Source organism: Carcharhinus amblyrhynchos, chromosome 15, assembly GCF_965287045.1.
Source record: "Carcharhinus amblyrhynchos chromosome 15, sCarAmb.v2.hapA, whole genome shotgun sequence".
Taxonomy (NCBI): Eukaryota; Metazoa; Chordata; class Chondrichthyes; order Carcharhiniformes; family Carcharhinidae; genus Carcharhinus; species Carcharhinus amblyrhynchos.
The window spans coordinates 72,904,817-72,929,366 of record NC_137338.1 but is presented as its reverse complement, the minus strand read 5'-3'; the positions used below and the strand labels follow the sequence as shown (position 1 = coordinate 72,929,366).

The 24,550-nt window shown below is 41.9% G+C and overlaps 2 protein-coding genes across 7 annotated transcripts in view; one reads left to right on the top strand and one right to left on the bottom strand.

Moving 5' to 3' along the window:
* The window catches only part of lrrc63 (leucine rich repeat containing 63), a 36,254-nt gene extending 16,444 nt beyond the window's left edge, over window positions 1-19,810 (bottom strand). For 2 of the 6 annotated variants that reach the window (XM_080204208.1, XM_080204211.1), the window contains exons 1-7: window positions 19,694-19,810; window positions 16,664-16,778; window positions 13,914-14,309; window positions 11,102-11,176; window positions 8,394-8,548; window positions 4,980-5,078; window positions 3,759-3,895 (exon numbers count right to left, since the gene is read on the bottom strand). In XM_080204208.1, coding sequence (XP_080060334.1) covers window positions 3,759-3,895; window positions 4,980-5,078; window positions 8,394-8,548; window positions 11,102-11,176; window positions 13,914-14,309; window positions 16,664-16,751 — 950 coding nt within the window. In that variant the 5' untranslated portion in view covers window positions 16,752-16,778; window positions 19,694-19,810. Of the gene's footprint in view, window positions 1-3,758; window positions 3,896-4,979; window positions 5,079-8,393; window positions 8,549-11,101; window positions 11,177-13,913; window positions 14,310-16,663; window positions 16,779-18,517; window positions 18,633-19,693 lie in introns of those variants that run through there. The other 4 variants (XM_080204210.1, XM_080204209.1, XM_080204212.1 and 1 more) reach the window with 4 other exon arrangements.
* A 42-nt stretch (window positions 19,811-19,852) lies between these two features.
* The window catches only part of LOC145353434 (plastin-2-like), a 67,038-nt gene continuing 62,340 nt past the window's right edge, over window positions 19,853-24,550 (top strand). The window contains exon 1 of the mRNA XM_080204203.1: window positions 19,853-19,937. The gene's annotated coding sequence lies outside the window, so the exon portion shown is untranslated. The remainder of the gene's footprint in view (window positions 19,938-24,550) is intronic.

Here is a 24,550-nt window from a genome sequence, read left to right as displayed (position 1 = left end):
AGGAAGCGTAGTGGAGGATATGGTCCTATGTACATCAATAGGATGAAGTAAATAGAAATGGTCGAAAGCTTCATGTTTTTAAGTGTCCAGATCACCAACAACTTGTTCTGGTACCCCCATGCTAACACTATAGTTAAAAATAGCCCACCTCTATTTTCTCAGGAGGCTAAGGAAATCTGGCATGTCTGCTACGAATCACACCAACTTTTACAGATGCACCATAGAGAGCATTCTTTCTGGTTGTATCACAGCTTGGTATGGTTCCTGCTCTGTCCAAAATGACAGGAAATTGGAAAGGTTTGTGAAAGAAGCCCAGTCCATCACTTGAACCAGCCTCCTACCCACTGACACTGTCTAAAGTTCCCACTGCCTTGGAAAAGCAGCCAACATAATTAAGGACCCAATGCATTCCGGACATTCTCTCTTCCGCTTCCTTCCATCTAGATTAAGATAACAAAGTCTGAGGACACGTATCAAGCTTCTTCCCTGCTGGTATCAGACTTTTGAATGGAGCTACCTCGTATTAAGTTGATCTTTCACTACACCCTAGCTATGACTAACACTACATTCTACACTCTCTCCCTTCCTTCTCTATGTACGGTATGTTTTGCCTGACCCTAAAATAGAAAACATGAAGGATTTTTATATTTTGAGAACATAAGTTCAAAGAGGTGTCTGTGGACAACAGAAACTGAGATGAAAGTGGGAAAAGATTTTTTATGAAGGGATGTTTAGTTGTACGGCTGTGAGAGAAAGCCCTGAAGACTAGCTCCTTTTTTCTGTGCGTTGCTGTGTAAGTTTTGAATTGGAGGCAGCTACCTGCTGTTAAGGGGATGATCTTTGTTTTAAAAAAACAGTTTGACTGGAACTTTCTGACTGCAAATGAGGACAGAGAATTTGGTGCTCAGCCAAATTTCTGTTCACTGCAGCAAGATCAGAAAATTCCACCTGTGTAAACAGCTGGAAAATTCCCCTCGTTTCTGAACCTCCTTTTGGAATCTATATCAAGGTGCAAGTATTTGAGGAGTTGTGCTGTGTGTCAACAATTCCTTGACTTGGGTAATAGTTACTTATTTTTATAGTTATAAATCTATAATGGGGGCTAAAAAAAGGTACTTTTGACCAAGTAGGTTTTTGGCAGCTGTTGGGGTGTTCTGGAAGGCTTGATTTTGATTTGATTTGCTTTATTACTGTCACATATATTTGTATACAGTGAAAAGTATTGTTTTTGCATGCTAAACAGACAAAAACATACCTTTCATAGAGAAGGAAATGAGACAGCGCAGAATGTAGTGCTACAGTCATAGCTAGAGCGTAGAGAAAGACCAATGCAAGGTAAGTCCAGTCAAAAGTCTGATGACACCAGGGAAGGAGCTGTTCCCAAGTCGGTTGGTATGTGACCACAGAGTTTTATATTTTTTATATCTATTTTAAATTTTAAATTATTTTAATCTCGTGCGCTTAGGTTTTTGTAATAATTTTGTTTTAATTCTAAAAGGAGTTCTATTGGGGTCAACAGCTCTTCTTCCTTAGTTTCACAATAAAATAACGATTGGTGAGACAGACCTCACTCTGGGTTGGCTTGATCAACAATAACATCAGCTGTGGTCATAACAGTCCCCTCACCTTAGCACTTGCAAAAGTCACTGATGCTAATTCCAAATATCAATTTCTGAAGGGCAATATTGAGGATGCACTGGCAGTGCACATCGTTGCTTTAAACAATGTGGAGGGGAGTGATAGGACAGGAGCAAGGATGTGCTGAAGCTGAAGTGTTTTTTTTATTAGCAATGTTGCGTGTTTTTGAGGACCTCATGTTGTCCGAGTGTGTGGACTTTGCAAGAGCTAGGGATGGCTATGGGGGCACAATATCTGTGTTTAAAAAATGATATTTCAATATCTGGCGAGCAAGTGTTTGACATTATCATGCTCAGGTGTGGAAAAATGTAGCCCAGGATCCCTAACTCAGAATGCTAGATGTCAGTTGAAGTAGGAGATTGCACCATACATGACGGAGTCATCTCTCAATGGATTCATGGCAACAGCACATCATTGGCTGTCTTGCCCTATGTGAATCATCTGATTCACTATCAATGATACATAGTGCGTTGTTCTGTTGCTTCAGATGGATTTCTATCAGGAACCTTGTCACACTGAAGGCATACAAGCCAATTAAAGATCGTAATACTGCTTCCCCACTTTGTAGGATGCCATTGTAAATGTGTTGCTGGAGATATGCCTGAAGGGACAACACCTTTTGACTTCTGCTGCCAAGATGTCCTCTTCCAGTTAGCACCTCTTCTAAGCAAAGTCACATGCTCTGGAAGCTTCATCATCCTTCAAAGGATCTTGATGTGTGAGCCTGATGTATTTTAATTCTCATAGTGAAATGCATGAGTGAAATGAGAAGAGTAGCAAAACTGGTATTCACGTTGGACCATGATAGGGGCAATTGTCAAAGAGGGTATTCACTTTAACTCCTTGTAGAATCTGAGCACCTCACAAGCACGCCTACCTCATTTGGCCCACGCTATTGCTTCTTCCCCTGCAGCCTCAGCTTTTTTGAACTAATCACTTTCATTCCTTTTAAAGCCCTCCTCAGAAGAGAAGTGCAGCTTCTCCAACTCAAGTCCTTTCGCCATTGCAGTGCCAGGTGGAGCAGCGAGTCATGATGATCCGTGAGACCCTCTGGGAGGTGGTGACGTAGTGATATTGTCACTGGACTAGTAATCCAGAGAACCAGGCAATACCCTGGTTTTGAATCCCGTCACTGCAGATGGTGAAATTTGAATTCAATAAAAATCTGGAACTATAAGTCTAATGATGACCATGAGACCATTGTTGTTAAAAAGCCATCTGGTTTCACTAATGTCCTTTAGGGGAGGAAATCTGTTATCCTTACCTGGTCTGGCTGATATGTGACTGCAGATCCATAGCAATGATGTTGACTCTTAAAATGCCACTCAGTTCGAGGGCAATTAGGGATCAGTTACAAATGCCGTATATAGAAAAAAAAAATTCTGCTACATCTGTCCAGGCATTGGAATTACATATTTTGGATGCCTATGGTATGATCAGCCAGTGGTACGAATCTTGTACCTTCGCTCTGCATGAGTCTGAGGCTGTTGCATGGGTGTCTTCAGCTATATCCTTTGCAGAATACCTTTTGTCACCGAAAAGCTAGCTCTGTGTGGTTCCTCAAAGATCTGCAATCTACTCGAGATGTTTGAGTTTTGAATGCTTCCTGGCTATCTGGCATAAACCCATTTCTCCCTCCCCAAGTTATGTGTGTGTCTGAATGCAAACTTCCCTGTTGGTACCCCACCCTCCCCTGCCTCATGTGCTGCCCTAGCCCTTCAACCCCTTCTCTTGCTTTAGGACAGTTTCCTTCCTTCTCCAGCCCAGCCCTAATGCTGCAGCACATGAAGAGCCACCCCTGCCTTACAACTGGTCTGGTAGGTAGAGGTATACCTATGACAACCATTTGAAGATGATGTGGTGCTGCCTACAAAACTGATTCCTATGAGTGTTGCAGGATGTAAGGTAGGCAAACTAACCTCAGTGACGTGCAAAGTGTAGGTCGACAGGCACATGTCACTTATGTGCTGTTACATTATGTTATGGTCTATAATCCCAGCCCTTGACATTTCACAACATCAATCACCTGTTCATAATTCTCTTTTAAAAATGACCGATTCATGATTTGTGTACTACTAAAAATTGCTATTAGGCTCTACAGGACTTTTGGACTTCCTTACCCAGCAGGCAGAGTTGAAACCAGGCAGAAGGAAATATCAAAGATTCTCAGGTTTGTCAGTTTTGCAATATCAGAAGAAATCGCTGAAATAGGATTGTCTCTTAAAATCAGGACTTCAAGTTGGAGGAATCTATAAACCTTAAAGATAAACAGAGTTCATATGAAAACTTATTAATGAATTTAAAATGTTTCCATGTACTGCACAACAATTGCTGGCAACAAGTCAACATAGTCAGCCCGCAAAGTAAAGCAATAAAAAATTTCAAATGTTGGGAAGAATGAGTATAAAATACCAGCAGACCAGATAAGAGAGACACTGGAAACAAAATAGTTGATATAAAGAAGTAAAAACAGTAAAAATGGAGCAACGCATGAACTTTATGCTGAACATTTTGTTTTTCCATGTTTGATCATCTTCACTTTATCTACTTCATTCTTTGAACATTTCACATACACCACCAAAGTAAATCCACGCAGGAATAACAGCAAACAGAAAATTTGTCTTATGGATTTGCAAATGAATAAAATAGACTTCAGTCCACAGAGGAGTCCACTCAAACCTGAGCAACATTTTGGAAGAGAGCTGGTTGATATAAAATAGTTTTAAAGGGTGCTCATACACTAGAAAAGATAATCTTGCTGTGAAGCCAAAAATGTTGTGAAATTTATGATGTGACAGTTAATGAATGTCTTAACTTTCTAAATCATCCACAAATGAGGTAACAGTGATATAAATATCTCATATCACCTTCTAGAGGCAATGTTTATAAGTTAATGCACCAAATTAACAGTAGCATCATTGAAAAAAGGTAAATAAACATCAGTGAGGTATTATGTATTGTCTTTGTTTTAAATTCTACTCATTGAAGCTACTTGACATACCAGCTTATTTGCTAAAGGGAAAGCCGGACACTGAAGGCTCACTACATTACATGCTGGCAAACCTTCATTTGGTAAATAATAGTACCATTTCAAAATAATTCATTGATTGTGTGGTGTTATTCTGAGGATGTAACAATATGCTATGTATTTTGTTTTCCATAATTAATGTGCTCCACATCCTTGCTAACCAGATGGTAGTTATTAATGTAAGTATGGCAATTGGCCATGAGAGGTTTTACTACAGGAATGCTGCGGTTTAGACCTGGACTTATGATCTCATAATTCACTGGAGTAAAGTACAAACATAAATTTTATAGATGATTTAATAAATTGCACTCACCTCAGCAGGGATGTCCTGAAAACTGTTGAATGACAGGTTCAGATACTTTATTATGGAAGTAAGTGCAGTCAGATCAGGAAGTTTGCTAATAAAATGGCCCTATAGTGATAATATTAAACAAGATGGTAATCATATTCAAATCTGGAAATGTTGCTTTGTGTCTTTTGGCATTACTTTAATTCAATGAGAATAAATATTACATTATTTTGAAGTGATAGAAATACTAAATATTTCAGTAAATATAATGTTTCGGCAGATCTTTGCAGCTTTGAAAATTGTTTAAGTTGGTAATTGGTACTTTGGCTATATCTCTAAAAACATTCTTCAGATACAGCGAAGCAAGCAATCAAGACACAGAAATCCGGTGTGCTTGAAACTAATCAATGTGACTAAATGCAATATGCCCAAGTACTAACCACAAATTTATGTAATTGCAGTCATTAAAAAGTGACACTCACACCAGATAAGTGCAAGGCAATGACCGTCTCCAACAAGACACAATCAAATCATCGTCCCTTGACATTCAATGGTATTACCATCACTGAATCCCCCTCTATCAACATCCTGGGGTTTACCATTGACCAGAAACTGAACTGAACTAGCCATATAATTACGGTGGCCACCAGAGTAGGTGAAAGGCTAGAAATCCTGCAGCAAGTAACTCACCCTCTGTCTCCCCAAAGCCTGTCCAACATCTACAAGGCACAAGTCAGGAGTGTGATGGAATACTCTCCACAACACTCAAGAAGCTCAACACCATTCAGGACAATGCAGCCCAATTGATTGCTCTCCCTTCCACAAACATTCATTCCCAACTGTGTTCACTATCTACAAGATACACTGCCGGAGCTCACCACGTTCCTTAGGTAGCACCTTCCCAACCCATGCCCACTACAATCTCAAAAGACAAGAGCAGCACATGTCTGGGAATACCACCAGCTGGAAGTTCCCCTCCAAGCCACTGATTTGGAAATATATAGCTGTTCCTTCATTGTTGCTGGATCAAAATACTGAAATTCCTTCCATAACAGCATTGTGGGTAAACCTACACCTCAGGGATGGCAGTGGTTCAAGAAGGCAGTTAAAACTGGAGATTTACAAAATAGCTTAGATTGGTATAAGACCCGAAGATTAAGAATATTGAATCATCAAGGAATGAACAGGTAATTTCAACTGCAAATCATTTATATAGAAAAAAAAAAGGAACCAATGCTACAAACTCAATGCCTTCTATTTCCAGAGATCTGTCCTTAATTTGTATTTAAAGGGAACTGCTAAGGTAAATTTGGAGATCTTTGTGCAGAACTCAAAGAGAAGAACCAAGGGTTTTGAGTCTAAAGTAAAAAGAAATGTAAGCTAAACACAATTTAGGGAATAATTTTAATGCACAAAATTGTAGAATTGACTATCAATAAGGTGGAAGTAAATACATCCGAATTGCTCCATTGTTCATTGGTTTTTGTAACATTTACCAATGGCCCTCACAAATATTTTCTGAATAAAAAGTCTGAGTAGAAATAAATAAAAATAAATATAAGTAAAAAGCTGTACATGAAAACTCTATACAGTATAAAAATTTCAAATACATTTAGTAATAGACATTTGATCTTGTAATTTGGTAAGTGTATTGTAAATAAAACTACAAAAAGAAAATAATAAAGATAAAATGCTAATTGTCTATTTCATTACCACGCTAGAGGGTGAGTTTTGTCAAGGTGACTACAAAATCTGGGCCAAAAATGACCAGTGATTATTTCCCAAGCTATGTGGTGGTTCTCCCAAGACAGGTGACCTTTGTTCAGAAGTTTAACAAATGCATTCCAACTTGTAAAATAACCTGGAAAACTATGAAAGCTTTATAAAATTAGAAAGCCAACTCCCTATACACTTGCAGTAAAATATCTGTATTCCTATATTCAAATCCTCTTGCTAATGTTTTCAGGGATTATTGGTTTGGGAAGTGAAGTCTCTCAAACTCCAAATCATCCTGAGTGAACTATGTGCACATTCCATCCAAGTCTCCGACATGTTTGCAATCTCTGTCTCTCTGTTGATATGTTAATGTAGGGCAGCAATCCATTGTGCAAGTTGCCGTCTGTCTTTTTTTAAGCTCATTTTGAAACTTTATTTCTTTCCCTGGTTGGTCATGTCCTTTCATTCACAAAACCTGACCTCAAAACAAGGCCCTAAAATACTTGCAGTCAGTCCCACAACATAGGGAGTGGAGAAGGAATGGGGATGTGTTACTGATTATTTTAATTTTTATTTATTAGTGTCACAAGTAGGCTTACATTAACATTGCAATGAAGTTACTGTGAAAATCCCCTGGTCACCACATTCTGCCAGTTTGGATACACAGAGAGAATTTAGCATGGCCAGTGCATCTAACCAGCATGCCTTTTGGACTTTGTGAGGAAACTTGAGAACCCAGAGGAAACCCATGCAGACAGGGAGAAACTGCAGACTCCACAAAGACAATGACCCAAGCTGGGAATGGAACACTGGTCCCAGTGCTAACCACTGTGCCGCCCAATCCCACTCTGGATTGGCCACATCCATGGTTCAAGATGACATTGGAGCATGGTGACTCTTTGTGAGTTATGTATGGTATGATTTGTATGGATAGCACGTAAAATAATACTTGTCACTGTATGAAAAAACATGTGACAATGATATCTCAAATCAAAATCCTAGCATTGAAATTAGCTACTGTATATAAAACATCATTACACTAAACAATGATCTATTTTCTTTGGTGTCTGAATATTGTGCAAGTCATCACAAGATTGATCACTGATGCTGGTAGCAACCATTTATGTACTTTGCAGAATACAAATGGCCCAGATTTTGTGGTCAGTGTCAAAGTCATAAGTGCTTGCCATGAACCTTGTAAAAAGCTGTTCATAAAGATCTAGCTGGCCTATAAGACATGGATTGCACGCATTTCCCAAATACACTTTCACTTTGGTGGCAGCTATAGGGAATCTGGTCTCCAGCAATGGTGATGTCATCAAGCAGGCTAAGCAGCCAATCACACTGAAGAATTCTCACAGCAAACCAAGAAGTGACAATAATAACAAGTGAAGAGGGCATTCAGTGGAGCTTACACCTGTGCCACACTGTGTTAACTTATGCAACTCTTCCTTGAAGCTTTTCCTTGCCTCATTCCAAGTTCTGAAACCGGTAATCCTGCAAATTTGCACTGTTTTTAATAGTCCAAATCTGAATTCTACATTAGATTTCAATGTAGATTGAAACTGCTAAATTTCAATCCAAAAGAGAAAATGCTGGAAAATCTCAGCAAGTCCGACAGCACCTGTAAAGAGAGAAAAGGGCTGACGTTTTGAGTCCAGTTGACTCTTTGTGAAAACTAAATTTGCTAAATTTTGATGACTGGATTTTTAAACTACTTACCCTGAAATTTAAACAGTTATTTCCTACTGCTACGGATCTCAGAATAAAAAATTCATATGGGTTTATCACTCTTTCTGGTTCTTCCTCTGTGGCTGAGGATTCAGAGTCTGAAGATTCAAGAAATTGTTTACCTCCTTCAATATTTGGAACTGCTCCTGAAGTCAGAAAAGTACAAATTCTGTTAATACTGAAATGTGGGTTTATTAGTTTACGGAAGACAACACAACTTGTAATTACACAGCCTTTAGTGGGATAACAATTCCTAAGGTGGGAGAATCATAAAACAAAATGTGACACCAAGCCACATGAGGAGATATTAGGAAAAATAGTCAAAAAGCTTGGCTGAGAAGTAGGTTTTATGGAGTGTCCTAAAGAAGGAAAAAAAGAGATGGAGAGGTGTAGAGAGGGTATTCCTGAGCTCAGGACTTGGGTAGCTAAAGGCACGGTCGCTAATGTTGCAGTGATTAAAATCAGTGATGCCCAAGAGGTCAGAATTAGATGAGCACAGATATCTTGGAGGGCTATGAGCCTGGAGGAGATGATAGGAGATAGGGAGGGATAAAACCATTGAGGGTTTAAAAAAAGTGAGAATTTAAAAATTGAGGCATAGCTTGACCAGGAGCCAATGTAGGTCAACAATGTGTTGCGACAGTAAACTTCAAGGTAACAAAGACATGGAGGACAGTTTTGGCAGAAGATAACTCAGACAGGGCAAAGGTCAGGTGATGTTATAAAGAAAGAAATTAACCATATTAGTGATGGAGCAAATATGTGGTTGGAAGCTAATGGGGCTAAAATATGACCCCAAAATTGAGAAAAGTCTGATTTAGCATCAGACAATTGCCAAAGAGAAGGAAGGAGTCAGTAGCAAAGAGTTCCAAAGTTTGTGCTCTTACGTGGGTTAAACGGATATAGAAGCCATATTGGCCCAAGTGTGGGCAATTGGGACTATCTTAGTGGTAAAAACTGGGCAGCGTGGGCAAATTGGGTCGAAAGGCTTGAACCCATGCTCTAAACCTCTACGATTCTAAGACTAAAGACAATAGCTGCAGTCTTCCCAATATTTAATTGGAGGAAATTTCTGTTGATCCAATGATGTTGGACAAGTAGTCTGATTATTTAGAGACAGTGGAGAAGTTGAGAGTGATGGAAATTGAGGTGGAGCTGGGTGTCACCAGCACGTATGTGAAAACTAACAGTACATTTTCAGGCGATGTTCCTTAGGACATCAGGTAGACAAGAAATACAGCCAAGGATAATCCATGTGGGGTATTAGAGATATAAGTGCAGGACCAGGAAGAGAAGTTAATGCAACTCATACTCTGGATGTGATTGGACAGATAAAGGAACCAAGTGAGTGCAGTTCTGCCCAATTTGACAACAATGGAAAGGAGATAACAATGAGAAGTGTGTGGAAGGATAGGTTACTTTTCTCAACTTTGATAGGAGCCCATTTTGATGGGCACAAGCTATAAGATAATGCAGAATATAGAATTGCACAATTGGCTACTTGTAAATGGAAATAAAGATATTGAAATTTGTTTGATTGTAGTTAATGTACTGGAGGTCAGTGACAACAGTGACAATGAAATGGGGATAGCCTATTTTGGTGGAAACATGATTGGAGGGAGAGAAATATAGGCATGGATTTGAGAGGCCGAATCTAAACTTAGCATCAAAGAACCAATTATTGGCATGTGTGCCACCTGATAGCACTGTTGACTGGATTTTTCCTGTTCTTTGTCAACAGGTTACTGGGCAATTTTGCACTTTGCCGGCTAGATGCCAGTGCTGTAAGTGTACTGGTTAGAGGCACGGCTAGTGCTGGAGATCAAATCTTCAGCACTACAGTTGGCATGTTGGTGAATTAATGTCCACTTTTATGGACAGGACATGCCTTTGCTATATCGAGTTCACTTTGCCATTTCTTGGTATCATTGGGTCTGTATCAAATTGCTGAAGATTGTCATCTTTGATGTTGGGAACCTCAAAAATGAGCCCAAGCTGGATCATCTACTCATCACTTCTGACTGAAATAGCTGCAAGTACCTGTTGTCACTGACCTCCAGCACATTAACTTCAATCGAAAGGACTCCAACATCTTTATTCTTATATACAAGTAGCCCATGATGCAAATATATTCTATATTTTGCAAAATACTCCAGCCCTACATTCCAACTTACACCCTCCATTTTAAGTTCAAACCCCAGATGCATATGCACACTCAGCAAGTGATTTTATTTTTCTGTCACCTTGTATGCTACTGGATATTAATTTTCTAACAGATGGTAAGTATCTCTAAGAAAGCACGGATTCTTAAGGTTAACCAAGTTATGAATTTTGAGAGATCAGTTTCTGCAAATAAAAAGAGAGAGCCAGCTTATCCATATGTCTTCTTAAAACTGGCTCCTTTATTATCAAATGAATTGTGCAATATGACTTCCTAAATATAAATACTACCTAACGTGTATTTATAATGGATTTTCTATATTTCACACTCTGCCATGAAATATCAACATTTAATTTTGTAGTATTTTCTGATACACTTCTTGTGTATTAATTGTTCTATAACAATATACTGAACTGAGTGTGATGATTTTTTTTCAAAGGTAAAGCTGAGTATTGAGGCAAACGTTCTGATGTGGTTATGCTTTTGCATTCCATTGGGGATTTATTCTTATTGCAATATTTTACAATATTTTCATTACCTTGGTGGCCGGGCAGTTTTGAGCTGATACATTGCCTAACGTAATTTTCTTGGTTTTTAGCAGCAGCGATCATTTCTGGAACAATAAAATTCCAAGTTATTAACGCAAATTAATATTTATTACATGTACATTTTGAAAGTTAACTGGTGATACTATTTGTACTGGCAAACGTGTCACATTTCATGCTTAGGATGTAGGAATCAACGGGAAGGTCAGCAATTTGTTTCCCATCCTTATTTGCCCCTGAGAAAATGGTGATTGGTCTTCTTCTGGTAATAAATGAGGAAAAACTAAATGTTTGGGAGTTCTACATGGAACAAGATAGGGCAGCATCAAGGAAGGTTTTTAAAAATGCTTTGTTCGTGGATTGTGACTGACACATCTTGATATTTAAAGTGTCAATTCTATCAATAACCAAAGGTTGAGATAGTTACATACAATCTTGAGCATTTTGCACTGTTGTAATGCATTGGCCTTCTTGTAACACCGGAGGGGCCAAATGTTGTTTCTCTTCCTCTGTACAGTTGGTTTGACTGAGGTCAAAGGGGAGATGTTCAATTGGGGTGGTGATCTTGTATGTCTGCTCTGTTGGTCAATCCTCATGCCCACTCCAGCCCACAAATCTATGGGAAAAAAGGGTTCTCCAAAGAAGCAGCAGGTGAGCTATGTCTAGCAACAGAAGCACAAACCAGCTCGCTTTGACTTAACACAACTTATTAAAAAAACTGGCCGAAGTCTATATATATAGTAAGATGGCACCTCTGTTGTTTTGATCAGTGAGGAACACAGGAAAGAGAGAGATTTTACAGCAAAAATTGTATTCTATTCTTATTATGTAAATTAAGTAATGGATTGGCTAAAATTCGGCTGCTCCCTCCAATATGTCAATACTTGTATAAAGTGGGGGCAATTAACCCAATGTGGAAATAAAGTCACTTTGAACAAATGAGTATATTCATTGCTGCTTAAAAAGCAATTGGCAGCCAAATTGTACTGCCAGGAGCAAGTTTGAAGTGTGGCAAAGTGAACAAACATTAGCACACAACATCGCAGCACATTAATAAATCATAATCATATAGGCTAGTTTGGACACAGAACTAGTAATATCCCTAGAAAAGCACCTTTAATTCTTTGAGGTCAGCTCTTCTGACAAAAGAAATGAAGAATGCCTCTTTTCCCAATAGCTTGTTAACAGAATCACTTTTTCTGAAATTCAACACTTCAAAACCAGGTGTGGCTGCAATTTTATTATGCATTTCACCTTTCATTTCTTACACTAATCATTTTTACAGCTTCTCTGAGGCAGCATGACAATTTAATACCACTTTCTGCTGAGTTACAGGGAATTCCTGCTATGGGCCAATGCCCAAAACTAGCAGCTCTGAAAGCTTATAATTATTTGACATGCAAATACAGTAAGAAGTCTGACAACACCAGGTTTCCAACCACATCACGACTCCTGCAAATATTAGAGACCTTCAGATCCCTTGGTCGGAATTGGATTTCAAACATTGATGACATTATTATTCTCTGCAGACCTGAAGACAAGTGCCTATGCTGAGTCTGGTCAAAGGGAAGTTAAATTGCACCTGTTTTTCTCCTAACAGTCTCCTAACTAGTCCAAAAATAAGACAAGACCTACGCATAACATTGGACAAAGACAAACAAAGGGATCTTTGACCCATGCCTTAAGCAGATCAGGTTCTTTGCATATATTGTTCTTTAGGGAACGTATTCTGCTATCCTCTCCTGAACTGGCCCAAATGTAACTCCAGACCCAAAGCAATGTAGTTGACTCTTAACTGTCCTCTAAAAGTGGCTTAGTAATTCAGTCAGTTGTATTCAAATCATCACCATCTTCTCAACAGCAATAATGGAAGGGAAATAACTGCTGGCCTTACTAGTGACAGCTTCATCCTATAAATCAATTTTTTTGAAAAAAAACAGCCCAAACACTTGTTTCAAATCCCTGCTACATTGGTTTGCACCGAGGCAACTAAGTCTTCACGGAAAAGCAAAGATAAACATTGCCTACATAAAAGCAAATTAAGTGGTTATAGCAATCCCCATTCTGATCACAGCCACTTCTAATCTTGAGATCTCCAACTTCCAGACCCCACCCCCACCCCCCCCAAATCCTGATAACCCTGACACCAAAGGAACCAGTTGTTCCCACCTGTTGTTGCCTATGCCCTAACCACACCAACTCCAATGCCACCACTGTACCTGTGGGCAACTGCATTACAGGCAGCCCAAACTTGCAGCGCTTATCTCTTCAGCATCCTATTATGCCATTAGTAGTATAATGGGATCCAAGGCCCAATATCTGGAGCCCCTCAAGAGTTCACCATTTATGACCAGGACATGGAAGGGGTGAAGTAGGGTCCTTCAAAAGTTAGCACTCCTGAACTTTTCCCCTTGTGTCAATTTTCTCTCCTCCTTTTCCTGTCCAGAAGATATCAACTCTTCTCTAAGGTAGAAATCTTAACTGCACTTGTGAATCTTTAATATGATTGTTGGTGCATTCTTGTTGTTACAGAGCACAAAGCAAGTTACAGTATTTCCATTTTTAGCTAATCTCCACACACATGCTTCTAGAGGGACTGTTGTACGATGATGAGGTGTAGGAACACTGGCGAATTTGTCACCCCACCTCCTTCTCCAACGTGGGGAAACTTTAGTCCCCCTAATTCCAAATACATTTTTATCAAGTAATCAGGAAAATCTACTTTTAGGTCTACTTTCATCTTTTCTGTTATTAGGAGCAATTTTTGTTTGCAAGCAAATTCCCCAAACTGTAAAAATAATGTACCAATAATACGCTGTCTCTCAGGGATTCGTTTTGACACTGCCGGAATATCATCAAAAGGCAATTCTACTATGTTCACTTTTTCCTGGTTCCGGCTCCACAGCTCTGCAGCAAGGAGTTTCACAATTTTTTTATAGTTGTAGCGGGATAAAACTATCTCTTTAGTTTTCAAAGGTGGAGCATTCACACTAGGTTCCGGAAGAAAATTATCCAATATGAACTCAGTCCAAAAGTCATCCTCCTCAAAATTCAGATCATCCTGTCTGTCTGATGTAAATTCAGAGAAGAGAAATCTTTCTGAAGCAGACATTCTGGAGAGTATCTCCGGTTGGTTGGTAGAGTTCTGTTCTCTCTTGTCTTTACCTTTGGGAACTGATACATTTTTCACTGAAATTTTGTCTGTAACATACATTTTAAAAAAGGCAGTAAATAGTTTAATACTGGAACAGGGTTTTTTCAAGTTATTACGCTATTATACTGTAGTCTTTCTGATGACTGGCAAAAATACTGCCACATGAGAAAACCGCAGCGCTGATAAATATAACCAATACAGCACAGCAAACACTTATATGGTCTGGCAAATTCTCTCAAGATGTTTGCTGTAAATTTTCTGAAGTAACTCGAAATGCAACTGTATTACGTATGGAAAATGCAGCACAGAGATTGGCTAAATAACACCATGAGGGAGGATGGAGTAGGATTTTGCTGTAGTGAAAAAAGGACATTTTGCTATCAATGACAATAACAAAAATAATTTGTATTTATGTAGTGCCCTTAATGTAGAATAAAGGGCACCTTGGAGCTTCATCAAACAAAATTTGACACCAATCCGCATAAGGTATTGGGGCAGATCACCAAAAGCTTGTTCAAAGTGGCAGAAGTCACCAAAGTTTCAGAAGTCACCATTGGATGAAAGAGAGTTAAAGAGGCAGAGAAGTTTTGGGAGGAATTTCCAGAGCTTAGTGCTTTGCCAGCTGAGGGCATGGCCATCAATGATGTAGCATTAAAATCAGGGATGTAAAAGAAGGCCCAATTTGGAGGACCACAGCTATCTCACAGGATTGCAGTGATGGAGGGGATTATAGAGATAAGGAACAGTCAGCCCGTAAAAGGACTTAAAACAAAAATGAGATGTGATTGGGACTGAAGACAGTGGCTTCATAGAAACATTGGATTTGGGAACGAGTAGGCAATTCAGCCCTTCAAGCCTGCTCTGCCATTCTATATGATCATGGCTGATTTTCATCTCATCCTAACTCCGCTTCCCTACCTTTTCTTATAGCCCTTTACTCTGTTTTTGATCAAATATTTATCTATCTCTTTCCTGAATCCATTGATTGATTCTGTATTAACTGCACTCTGGGACAGTGAGTTCCATAAATTCTCAATCCTCTGTGAGAAGTTGCTTCTCCTTAGCTCTGTCTTGAACCTCTCCCCTCTTACTCTACAACTATGGCCTCTTGTCCTAGACTGTTCTAGAAGGGGAAACATTTGGTTAACATTACTCTATCAATCCCACTGAGTATTTTATATACCTCAATCAAATTCCCCCTCATTCTTCTGTCCTCCAGTGAGTACAAGCCCAAGCTACTCAACCGCTCCTTATGCAACAGTCCCTTCAAACCTGGAATCAATCTAGTGAATCTGTTCTGAACAATCTCCAGTGCCACCACATCCTTCCTCAAAGAAGGTGGCCAAAACTGAACACAATACCCCACCTTATACACTTGTAACAATACTTATCTACTTTTATACTCTAGACTCTTTGCAATAAATACCAAGATTCCAATTGCCTTCCTTACAAAATTCTGCACCTGCATACCCACTTTTTGAGACTCACACACAATGACTCCCAGATCCCTGTGCACAGATGCTTTTGAATCTGTTTCCCATTTAAATAATAATTTGTTCTTTTATTTTTCCAGCCAAAATGGATATGCATTTATCCACATTATATTTCATCTGCCAGATTTTGGCCCATTCCCCTTGCCTGTCAATATCCACCATAGGTGCTTTCCCACCTATTTTCATGTCATCAGCAAAGTTTGCTACGTTACACTCTTGTAAATAGTTTTGGTCCAAGAACTGCAGGACCCCACTAGTAACAGATCATCAACTGGAGAAGGACCCATTTATCCCAACCCTCTGCATTCCACCAGTTAGCCAATCTTCAATCCAAGCCAATGCTCTAAGCCCAACCCCGTAAGATCTAACTTTCTGGATCAGTCTCTTGTGTGGCACCTTATTTAGTTGGAGAAAATTTCTGTTCATTCAGACTGGAGATCAGACAAACAGTCTAACAATTTAGAGATAATGAAGGAGCTAAGAGAAGTATGGTGAGATAGTATTGGGTGTCATTAGCATACATGTGGATCTCACCCATCCCTTGTGAATACGCACACAGATGACCCTGTTGATCCTTAAGAGGAAATATTGCCATAAAATATTTTCTGTCAACCCCACAGGGTCCTTGTTGCATCCAAAACATAGCATCTTTGCCTGTGTGGCACTCCTTCAGTCTTGCACTGGAGTGTCAGCTGGAGGTCTTGTGCTCAAGTCTTTGGTTTGAGCCTTGAACCCACAGCCTTCTGGTTCAAAATCAACAATGCAACCACCTGAACCATAACTGACACTATGACACAATTACATCCACAAATCTGGAAATAAAACTGATCAAGCTCAGAAGAACAAGTCTTAAGCATTTTATTGCCAAAACTACACCATTAACTACTACATCAAATTATTGTACTCACCGGGAGGTCTACTGGGTTCACAGGGTTTTAGAGGTAATGTGTCTTTCGGTGGCAAAGGTCTGCGAAGGAGCTGTGGATATTTGGACATATTGTGCTCGGTTCAAACCTGCAGAGACTTTTTTTTAAAGAAGTTAATTGAAACAAAACATCATATTTTACGTTAAGCAGAGCATACATGTTAAATTAATTAGTTAAGGGAATCACAAATAAGACTTGTCGGTTGTTCCTTTAACAACTGTTTTGCATTTATTGATTGTCATCCTCTGTGATATTCGAAAGAAACCTTGACATGCAGTTGGGTGGCACCATTTACCAAAGTGAAAGAACTTGAACTTAAAGTTTGTTTTTATTCGTGTCACAAGTAGGCTTACATTAACTCCAGTGAAGTTACTGTAAAAATACCCTAGTCGCCACACTCCACTCTGTTCGGGTACTTTGAGGGAGAATTTAGCATGGCCAATTCACTTAACCACACATCTTTCAGACTGAGAGGAAATCAGAGCACTTGGAGGAAACCCACGCAGACACAGAGAGAACATGCAAACTCCACACAGTGATCCAAGCTGGGAATCGAACGCAGCTTCCTGATACTGTGAGGCAGCAGTGCTAACCACTGTGCCACCATAAATAGTGCCTTTCAAGTTCTCAGGATATCCAATTTATCCTGCAGTGAATTACTTTGAGTGTTTGGTGGTACAGAACTTTAGTATTGCTGAAATAAGACATTTTGTCAAAGCTTTTCATCTTGCATGATTCAGGACAACTGCAAGAATACCAATGTCATTGAATCACAGAATCCTTACAATGCAGAAAGAGACCATTTGGCCCATCAAGTCTGCACTGAGTATCTTAGACAGGTCCTCTCCCTGTAACCCACACATTTACCATGGCTAATCTATCTAACCTAGACATCACTGGTTACTAAGGGGCAATTTGCCATGGCCAATCCACCTGACCTGCACATCTTTGGACTGTGGGAGGAAACCCACACAGAAATGGGGAGAACGTGCAAACTCCACACAGTCACCTATTGCCACTTTTGAATCTGGCTCCCTGGTGCCGTGAAGCAGTAGTGCTAGGCATTGTGAGGCAGCAGTGCTAAGCACTCTGCCACCGTGCTGGGGAAAAAAAAACTTTATACTATATGAGAAGAGAGTGCCGATTGATTGACAAGTCATAGAGTCATCAAGCAATACAACATGGAAACAGGCCCTTTAGCCTAAATGGTACATGCCAACCATGGTGCCCTCCCAGCTAGTCCCAAGTGCCTGCTTTTGGCCCATATCAGTCGAATCTTTTCCCACCCATGTACTTACTAAAATGCTTTTTAAATGTTGCTATTGTACCTGCCTCAACCACTTTCTCTCACAGCTTATTCAATATTTGCATCACCCTCTGCATGAAGTTGTCCTTCAGGTCCCATTAAATCTTCCCGCTCACTTTAAACCTGCGCTCTCTAGTTTTCAATTCCCCTTCCCTGCGAAAAGCACGAAGTGCGTTCATCCTATCTAGGCCCCTTATGATTATATACACCTTTATAAAGTCCCCCGCATTCTCCTATGTTCCAAAAAATAAAGTCCAAATCTGGTCAATCTCTCCCTATAACTCAGGCCCACTATCCAGTACAGGCAAACTTGTATGCTCTGTAAGCTATCTATATATCAATACACAAGGCTCTTCTTTGCAGACGGAGTGTGCCTGTTTCATCTAACCCAAATAAATGATAGCCATTTGCTGGAACGACCTTACTCCATCACCCGAGGATTGTCAAAGGCTCTTGACTAATGGGTCCTCAGCTTTATTGAGTCTGGCTTGCACTTCAATACGCACACTATAGTAAAACAGTGCTCAGACCTACTTGGCTGGCTTCACATGCGACCATTGCCTGCAAACTGAAGCTTTGACAGTGATTCTGGGAAATGCGGCCGCCGATCCAGGCCCAGCCCCGGCCAAAGCTCAGAACAGCCGCAACTCCGGCCCCACGCTCCGGCCAGCCCCGACCCCACGCTCCGGTCAGCCCCGACCCCACGCTCCGGTCAGCCCCGACCCCACGCTCCGGTCAGCCCCGACCCCACGCTCCGGTCAGCCCCGACCCCACGCTCCGGTCAGCCCCGACCCCACGCTCCGGTCAGCCCCGATCCCGAGCTCCGGTCAGCCCCGATCCCGAGCTCCGGTCAGCCCCGATCCCGAGCTCCGGTCAGCCCCGACCCCCAGCTCCGGTCGACCCCGAGCTCCGGTCAGCCCCGATCCCGAGCTCCGGTCAGCCCCGACCCCCAGCTCCGGTCGACCCCGAGCTCCGGTCAGCCCCGACCCCACGCTCCGGTCAGCCCCGATCCCGAGCTCCGGTCAGCCCCGATCCCGAGCTCCGGTCAGCCCCGACCCCCAGCTCCGGTCGACCCCGAGCTCCGGTCAGCCCCGACCCCGAGCTCCGGCCCCACGCTCCGGTCAGCCCCGACCCCGAGCTCCGGCCCCACGCTCCGGTCAGCCCCGACCCCGAGCTCCGGCCCCACGCTCCGGTCAGCCCCGACCCCACGCTCCGGTCAGCCCCGACCCCGAGCTCCGGCCAGCCCCGACCCCGAGCTCCGGCCCCACGCTCCGGTCAGCCCCGCCCCCGAGCTCCGGCCCCACGCTCCGGTCAGCCCCGACCCCGAGCTCCGGCCCCACGCTCCGGTCAGCCCCGACCCCGAGCTCCGGCCCCACGCTCCGGCCAGCCCCGACCCCGAGCTCCGGCCAGCCCCGACCCCGAGGTCCGGCCCTAGCAACCGCTCTAACATGGCCCCCAAAAACGATCCCAACAATGGCCCTAGTAACTGCTCCAATAATGGCCTCGACAATCGCCCTATCGACAGCCCTAGCAACCGTCCTAACAACGGCTCGAGCAACGGCCCCAATAATGGCCCCCACAATGATCCCGACAACCGCTCCGGGCGCTGCTCACAGACTCAGCACCACATTTGTGACGGCGGGGACGAGGCTTCTTGTGGCTCACCCTCCTCCGCCAAACAAGCCCCTTTTTGTGGGAAACGCTACCTTTAAACTCCGGGCACTGGAGCGGGGGCTGTCTGCCGGCATGTTTCTCTTTAGCCGGGAGAGGTGGGTCTGTGCTGGGACGTCACTCAGATCCCCATCGATAAACTCCACTCTACGTGCTTTCCCATTCAGTGAGGCGGCAGCTTGTCGCAATGGACCGGCAACATTTTACATACAGAAAGGGGAGGGGGGTACTTGCATCCAGTTCCAACTCCGTCCGTGGATGGACAAGAAACACTTGCAGGTACTGGACCAGCCCTGAAAGAATTCATTGCTTCCTTGGAGATAATGATGTGAAACGCCTACAAAAATCAGGGGACAGGTTATTTCAGATAAACAAATTGCTGGCCGTAAAATCTAACATTGCATTCCGTTGTTCATCTGCATTGGTTTGAATCATTAATAATCATTTTAAAAAACTGTTGAGTGGAAAATAGGGAAAACGGGGATTTGCATTTTGATTATTGCAGGTTGCAACGTAAAAGCATAGACTGTAGAAAAAGGTTACAGCTCGTTTTCAAAAGTCATCCTCTATTCACTCAGCGCGGAGAAATTAAAAGCCAGTTCTGCTCCTATTTTGGGATATGACAGGCTGAATTGATTTCCCTCCGATCGACTGGCTTTTTAGATGAAACTGCAGGGTGACCGGTATGTGCTCGCACTCTTGTTAAGAGCGGTACCAATCACTGTGAAATTGCATGCGAATGTCTGAAAAAAAAACTCTGTGCATGAATATCTTGCAAAGCAACAGAAATTCGGTCTTCTGAACAGGATTTTTAATGTCAGCTATCCGGTTGCTGCATTGCTGCATGATGTATATTGGAATTGGGAAGCCTAAGAGCAGAGGTCAATGTAAAATACTCAGTATGCAGAGAGAGGTTTAGTAGACGGTTATTAATGCGCAGGATGTTGAAGCATTTAATCACTGGTTGAGGCACAGGCGATTGTACATTTTCAGGTAGAGCACTCCGGAGAGGGGACAAATATGTGAGATTCGTTTTGGATTGCTCTAGCCAAGAGGTACACGTGTGACCAAAGATGTCACCTTCTAGTTCGTTTCCTTTTTTTTCATTTGCGTGTTGAGGCCTGAGTTAGCTTTCTTGTAAATGCTGCCAACGGCCAGCTCTCTTGGCCCATATGCCAACCACCATGCAGTCTGGCTGTTCCAACATCAACTTGTAGATTAATTTAAAACTTTTTGCCAATTCATTGGACGAGACTGAAGCCCATCCTGCTTTGTTCTTGGGAGCAGCCCCCAATGCTACTCTGCACCTGATTAAATATGCAAACCTGGGGAGCCAGGTTGACCATCACCATGTAGCTGTAAGGGTCAGTTACAGAGATATGTATGGGTAACAACCTAGGATCATTATTTCAGTTATTAATTGTAAGCATTCCATCAGGGTAAGGCTTCCACTACATATGTTTTCAAAAAATCAAAGGATCCCATTCAAAGATTCTAAAAAATGAACTTGAGAACAATGTGTTATTTTCAATTCAGATAAGTAATGTTTCACTATTCAAATTTTGATATTTGATTTATTGTTGTCATATGTATTAGTATATAGTGAAAAGTATAGTTTCTTGCGCACTATACAGACAAAGCATACCATTCATAGAGAAGGAAAGAAGAGGGTGCAGAATGTACTGTTACAGTTATAGCTAGGGTGTAGCAAAAGATCATTTTAATATAAAGTAGGGCCATTCAAAAGTCTGATGGTAGCAGGGAAGAAACTGTTCTTGAGTCGTTTAGTACTTTTGTATCTTTTTCCTGAAGAAAGAGAGTATGTCCAGGGTGCGTGGAATCCTTGAATATGCTGACTGCTTTTAGTATGAAAAGAAGTGTCAATATTTTCTCTGTCTAATTAGAATTGATGAGTAGAAGGGTAATGAAAGATTTGATCCTACCTCCAAAGTGTCCAGGGAATCTGGGTCTCTATCAGGAGTCAGAGCTTCAGGTCTAAGTCTTTGCGATATCTGAACGGATTGACAGTCCTTGGTCACACACTCCATAAGAACATAAAGAAATAGGAGCAGGAGTAGGCCATCTAGTCCTTCGAGCCTGCCCCGCCATTCAATAAGATCATGGCTGATCTGTCTTGGCTCAGTTCCACATTCCCGTCCTCTCCCCATAACCCTTAATCCCCTCTCTTATCAAAAACCCATCAACCCGCGTCTTAAAAATATTTAGCGAGGCAGCCTCCACCACCTCAACAGGCAGAGAATTCCAGAGATTCACCACCCTTTGAGTGAAGAAGTTCCTCCTCAACTCCGTTCTAAACCGCCCCCCCTTTATCTTGAGGCTGTGCCCCCTAGTCCTACTATCCTTTCTGAGCGGGAAGAGTCTGTCCACCTCTATCCTATCCATCCCATTCATCATCTTATACGTCTCAATGAGATCTCCCCTCATTCTTCTAAACTCTAACGCGTACAAGCCTAATTTATTCAGCCTCTTCTCATAGCTCAACCCCCTCAAGAGTGGCAAGTCAGGTGAATAGTTGAGAGAGAAAGCAGGTGACAGGAATTGGGCTGAAGCAAAAGAAACAAATTTATCTGGAGATCAAAGATGGATCATGTCTGGAGGGAAGCGTTGCACAAATCTCCAGAGAATGGAGGGAAAAACGTTCCCAACGCTGCCCTCATCCTGATGGCCACCTTTGTGTGTGACTGCATCAAGCTGTGTGTAGATCCTCAGTACACTAACAGCAAGTGCCACTGCTTTTTGAGGTTCTACCTGTCCCAAGTGTTGTGGAGGATGGGTCTGGCCACACTGCCACGGAACGCTCCAAGTAATTGGACCGTACCACAGCACCTGTCCTTCGTGGAGAAACTTTTCCGCAAACACACCTTTGACCACATGGCAATCAAGCAGCGGTCAGTGCGTAACGTCTTGGGAGGAGCCCCCAATACTACTCTGCACCTGATTAAGTATGCAAACCTGGGGAGCCAGGTTGACCATCACCATGTAGCTGTAAGGGTCAGTTACAGAGATATGTATGGGTAACAACCTAGGATCATTATTTCAATTATTAATTGTAAGCATTCCATCAGGGTAAGGCTTCCACTACATATGTTTTCAAAAAATCAAAGGATCCCATTCAAAGATTCTAAAAAATGAACTTGAGAACAATGTGTTATTTTCAATTCAGATAAGTAATGTTTCACTATTCAAATTTTGATATTTGAAAATCAAATATTTTCTGGGAGAAAAGGAGATGGCGGATCCTGTCAGATGGTTCCCTGAACAGACTGTCAGTGTCATATGGCAGCATGCCTCATCACCAGAACTCACAAACAAGCACCAAGACCTGGCTTGGCTGGTGGCGAGAAGGGCACTCTCTGTCAGATCCTTTTTGCATGCTCGAGGTCTCAACATCACTGCACGCTGCCCTCGAAGCAGCTGCGGGGGTGATGAGACAGTCGCACACCTCCTTGTGGAATGTCTTTGCAAAGAAGGTCTGGAATGAGATGCCTTGAGGTTCGTCCCAAGCAGCTCGGTGACGCAGGACTACGGGCTGTTTCCAAGGGTGCACACCGAGACAAATATCAACTGCTGCTGGAGGGTCATCAACTCGGTGAAGGACACAGTTTGGTCCACCCGAAACTTGCTGATCTTCCAGTTGAGAGTTTTGTCCTCGACTGAGTGTTGCAGACTGGCACATTCCAAGGTCCAGGACTACGTGCTGTGGGATGTGCTGAAGCTTGGGGCAACTGCTGCAAAGATACAATGGGGAAAGGCCACACTGTAAAGCCTTTCAACCAGGCAGACCAAGGGCCCGATAACTGCAGAATACCCTTGGCCTGTGTAACTGTGTGCTAATCTGAAAATAACAGCACACAATAAAATCTGAGGCATGTCTCTAGTTTTAAGCAATGAAACGTAATGACTGTAATGTCATGTAAATAAGCATAGTATTGGACTGAGAAAACAATTACTTTTTGCACTGTTTGTAATTTTTTGATTTGTCGTTTTCCAGTTGTCAATTTGAGAGTTTCTTATGAATAGAGTATATTTTTGAAAATAAAAATAGAAACGAGAATGCTTCTTGGCCTTTTGGGTAAGATCAGGTGTAGTATCAACATGCTGTGCTTGGTTGAAGTCATTAGGTTACATTTCAGCTTCATTTGACACAATTTTTAAAAGCAGCATCTTGGCCTTTTGGCTAAGATGCAAATGAGGTCAAGCCTTTGAAGTAGGCATTGCTCGTCTTCCATCAGCTTGGATCATGTAGATCAAGCCCAAGACAGGAGGTGAGAGCCCTGTCTTGTCAGCTTGGATCGGGAATGTCTCAACTTGTTCAGACTCTGAATTGGACTTGATTTGATTGAATTGGAATAAAAACAAAAAGAAGAAACAAGCACAAATGCAAACCTGCAGATTCCTTCAACTTGCTTGATTTGGGATATGCAGAAGATAGCAACAGTGAGTTGTGGGTTGGGTAGTACATTTGAGCATAAGAGGGAGGAAAAATGAGCTTGCATTATTATAGAAGTTTATTACACCCTCAGGGTCAAGCCGCAATCAATAAATTATTTTTTGAATGTAACCATTGACAGGCAGCAACCAATTTTGAGCTACAAACAGCCAACAGCTGCGTGACCAGTCCATTTGACATTGGCTAAGGGAGGAATGTTAATCTCGAACTCCCTCGTTACTGCAGCAAACTGTCGGCCTAGGTTAAGTGTTCAAGTTTTCAGAGTGGCACACGAAGCCACACCTTCAGACCGAGACAAGAGTGTTCTAACCAAGCCAAGTTGTAGAAATCTCAAATGATCATTTAAATTTGTACCAGATTAATCAGTTTCACCTGTGAAAAGGTGCCACAGATGGTTCAGACAGTTCTCCTAATGCAAGCA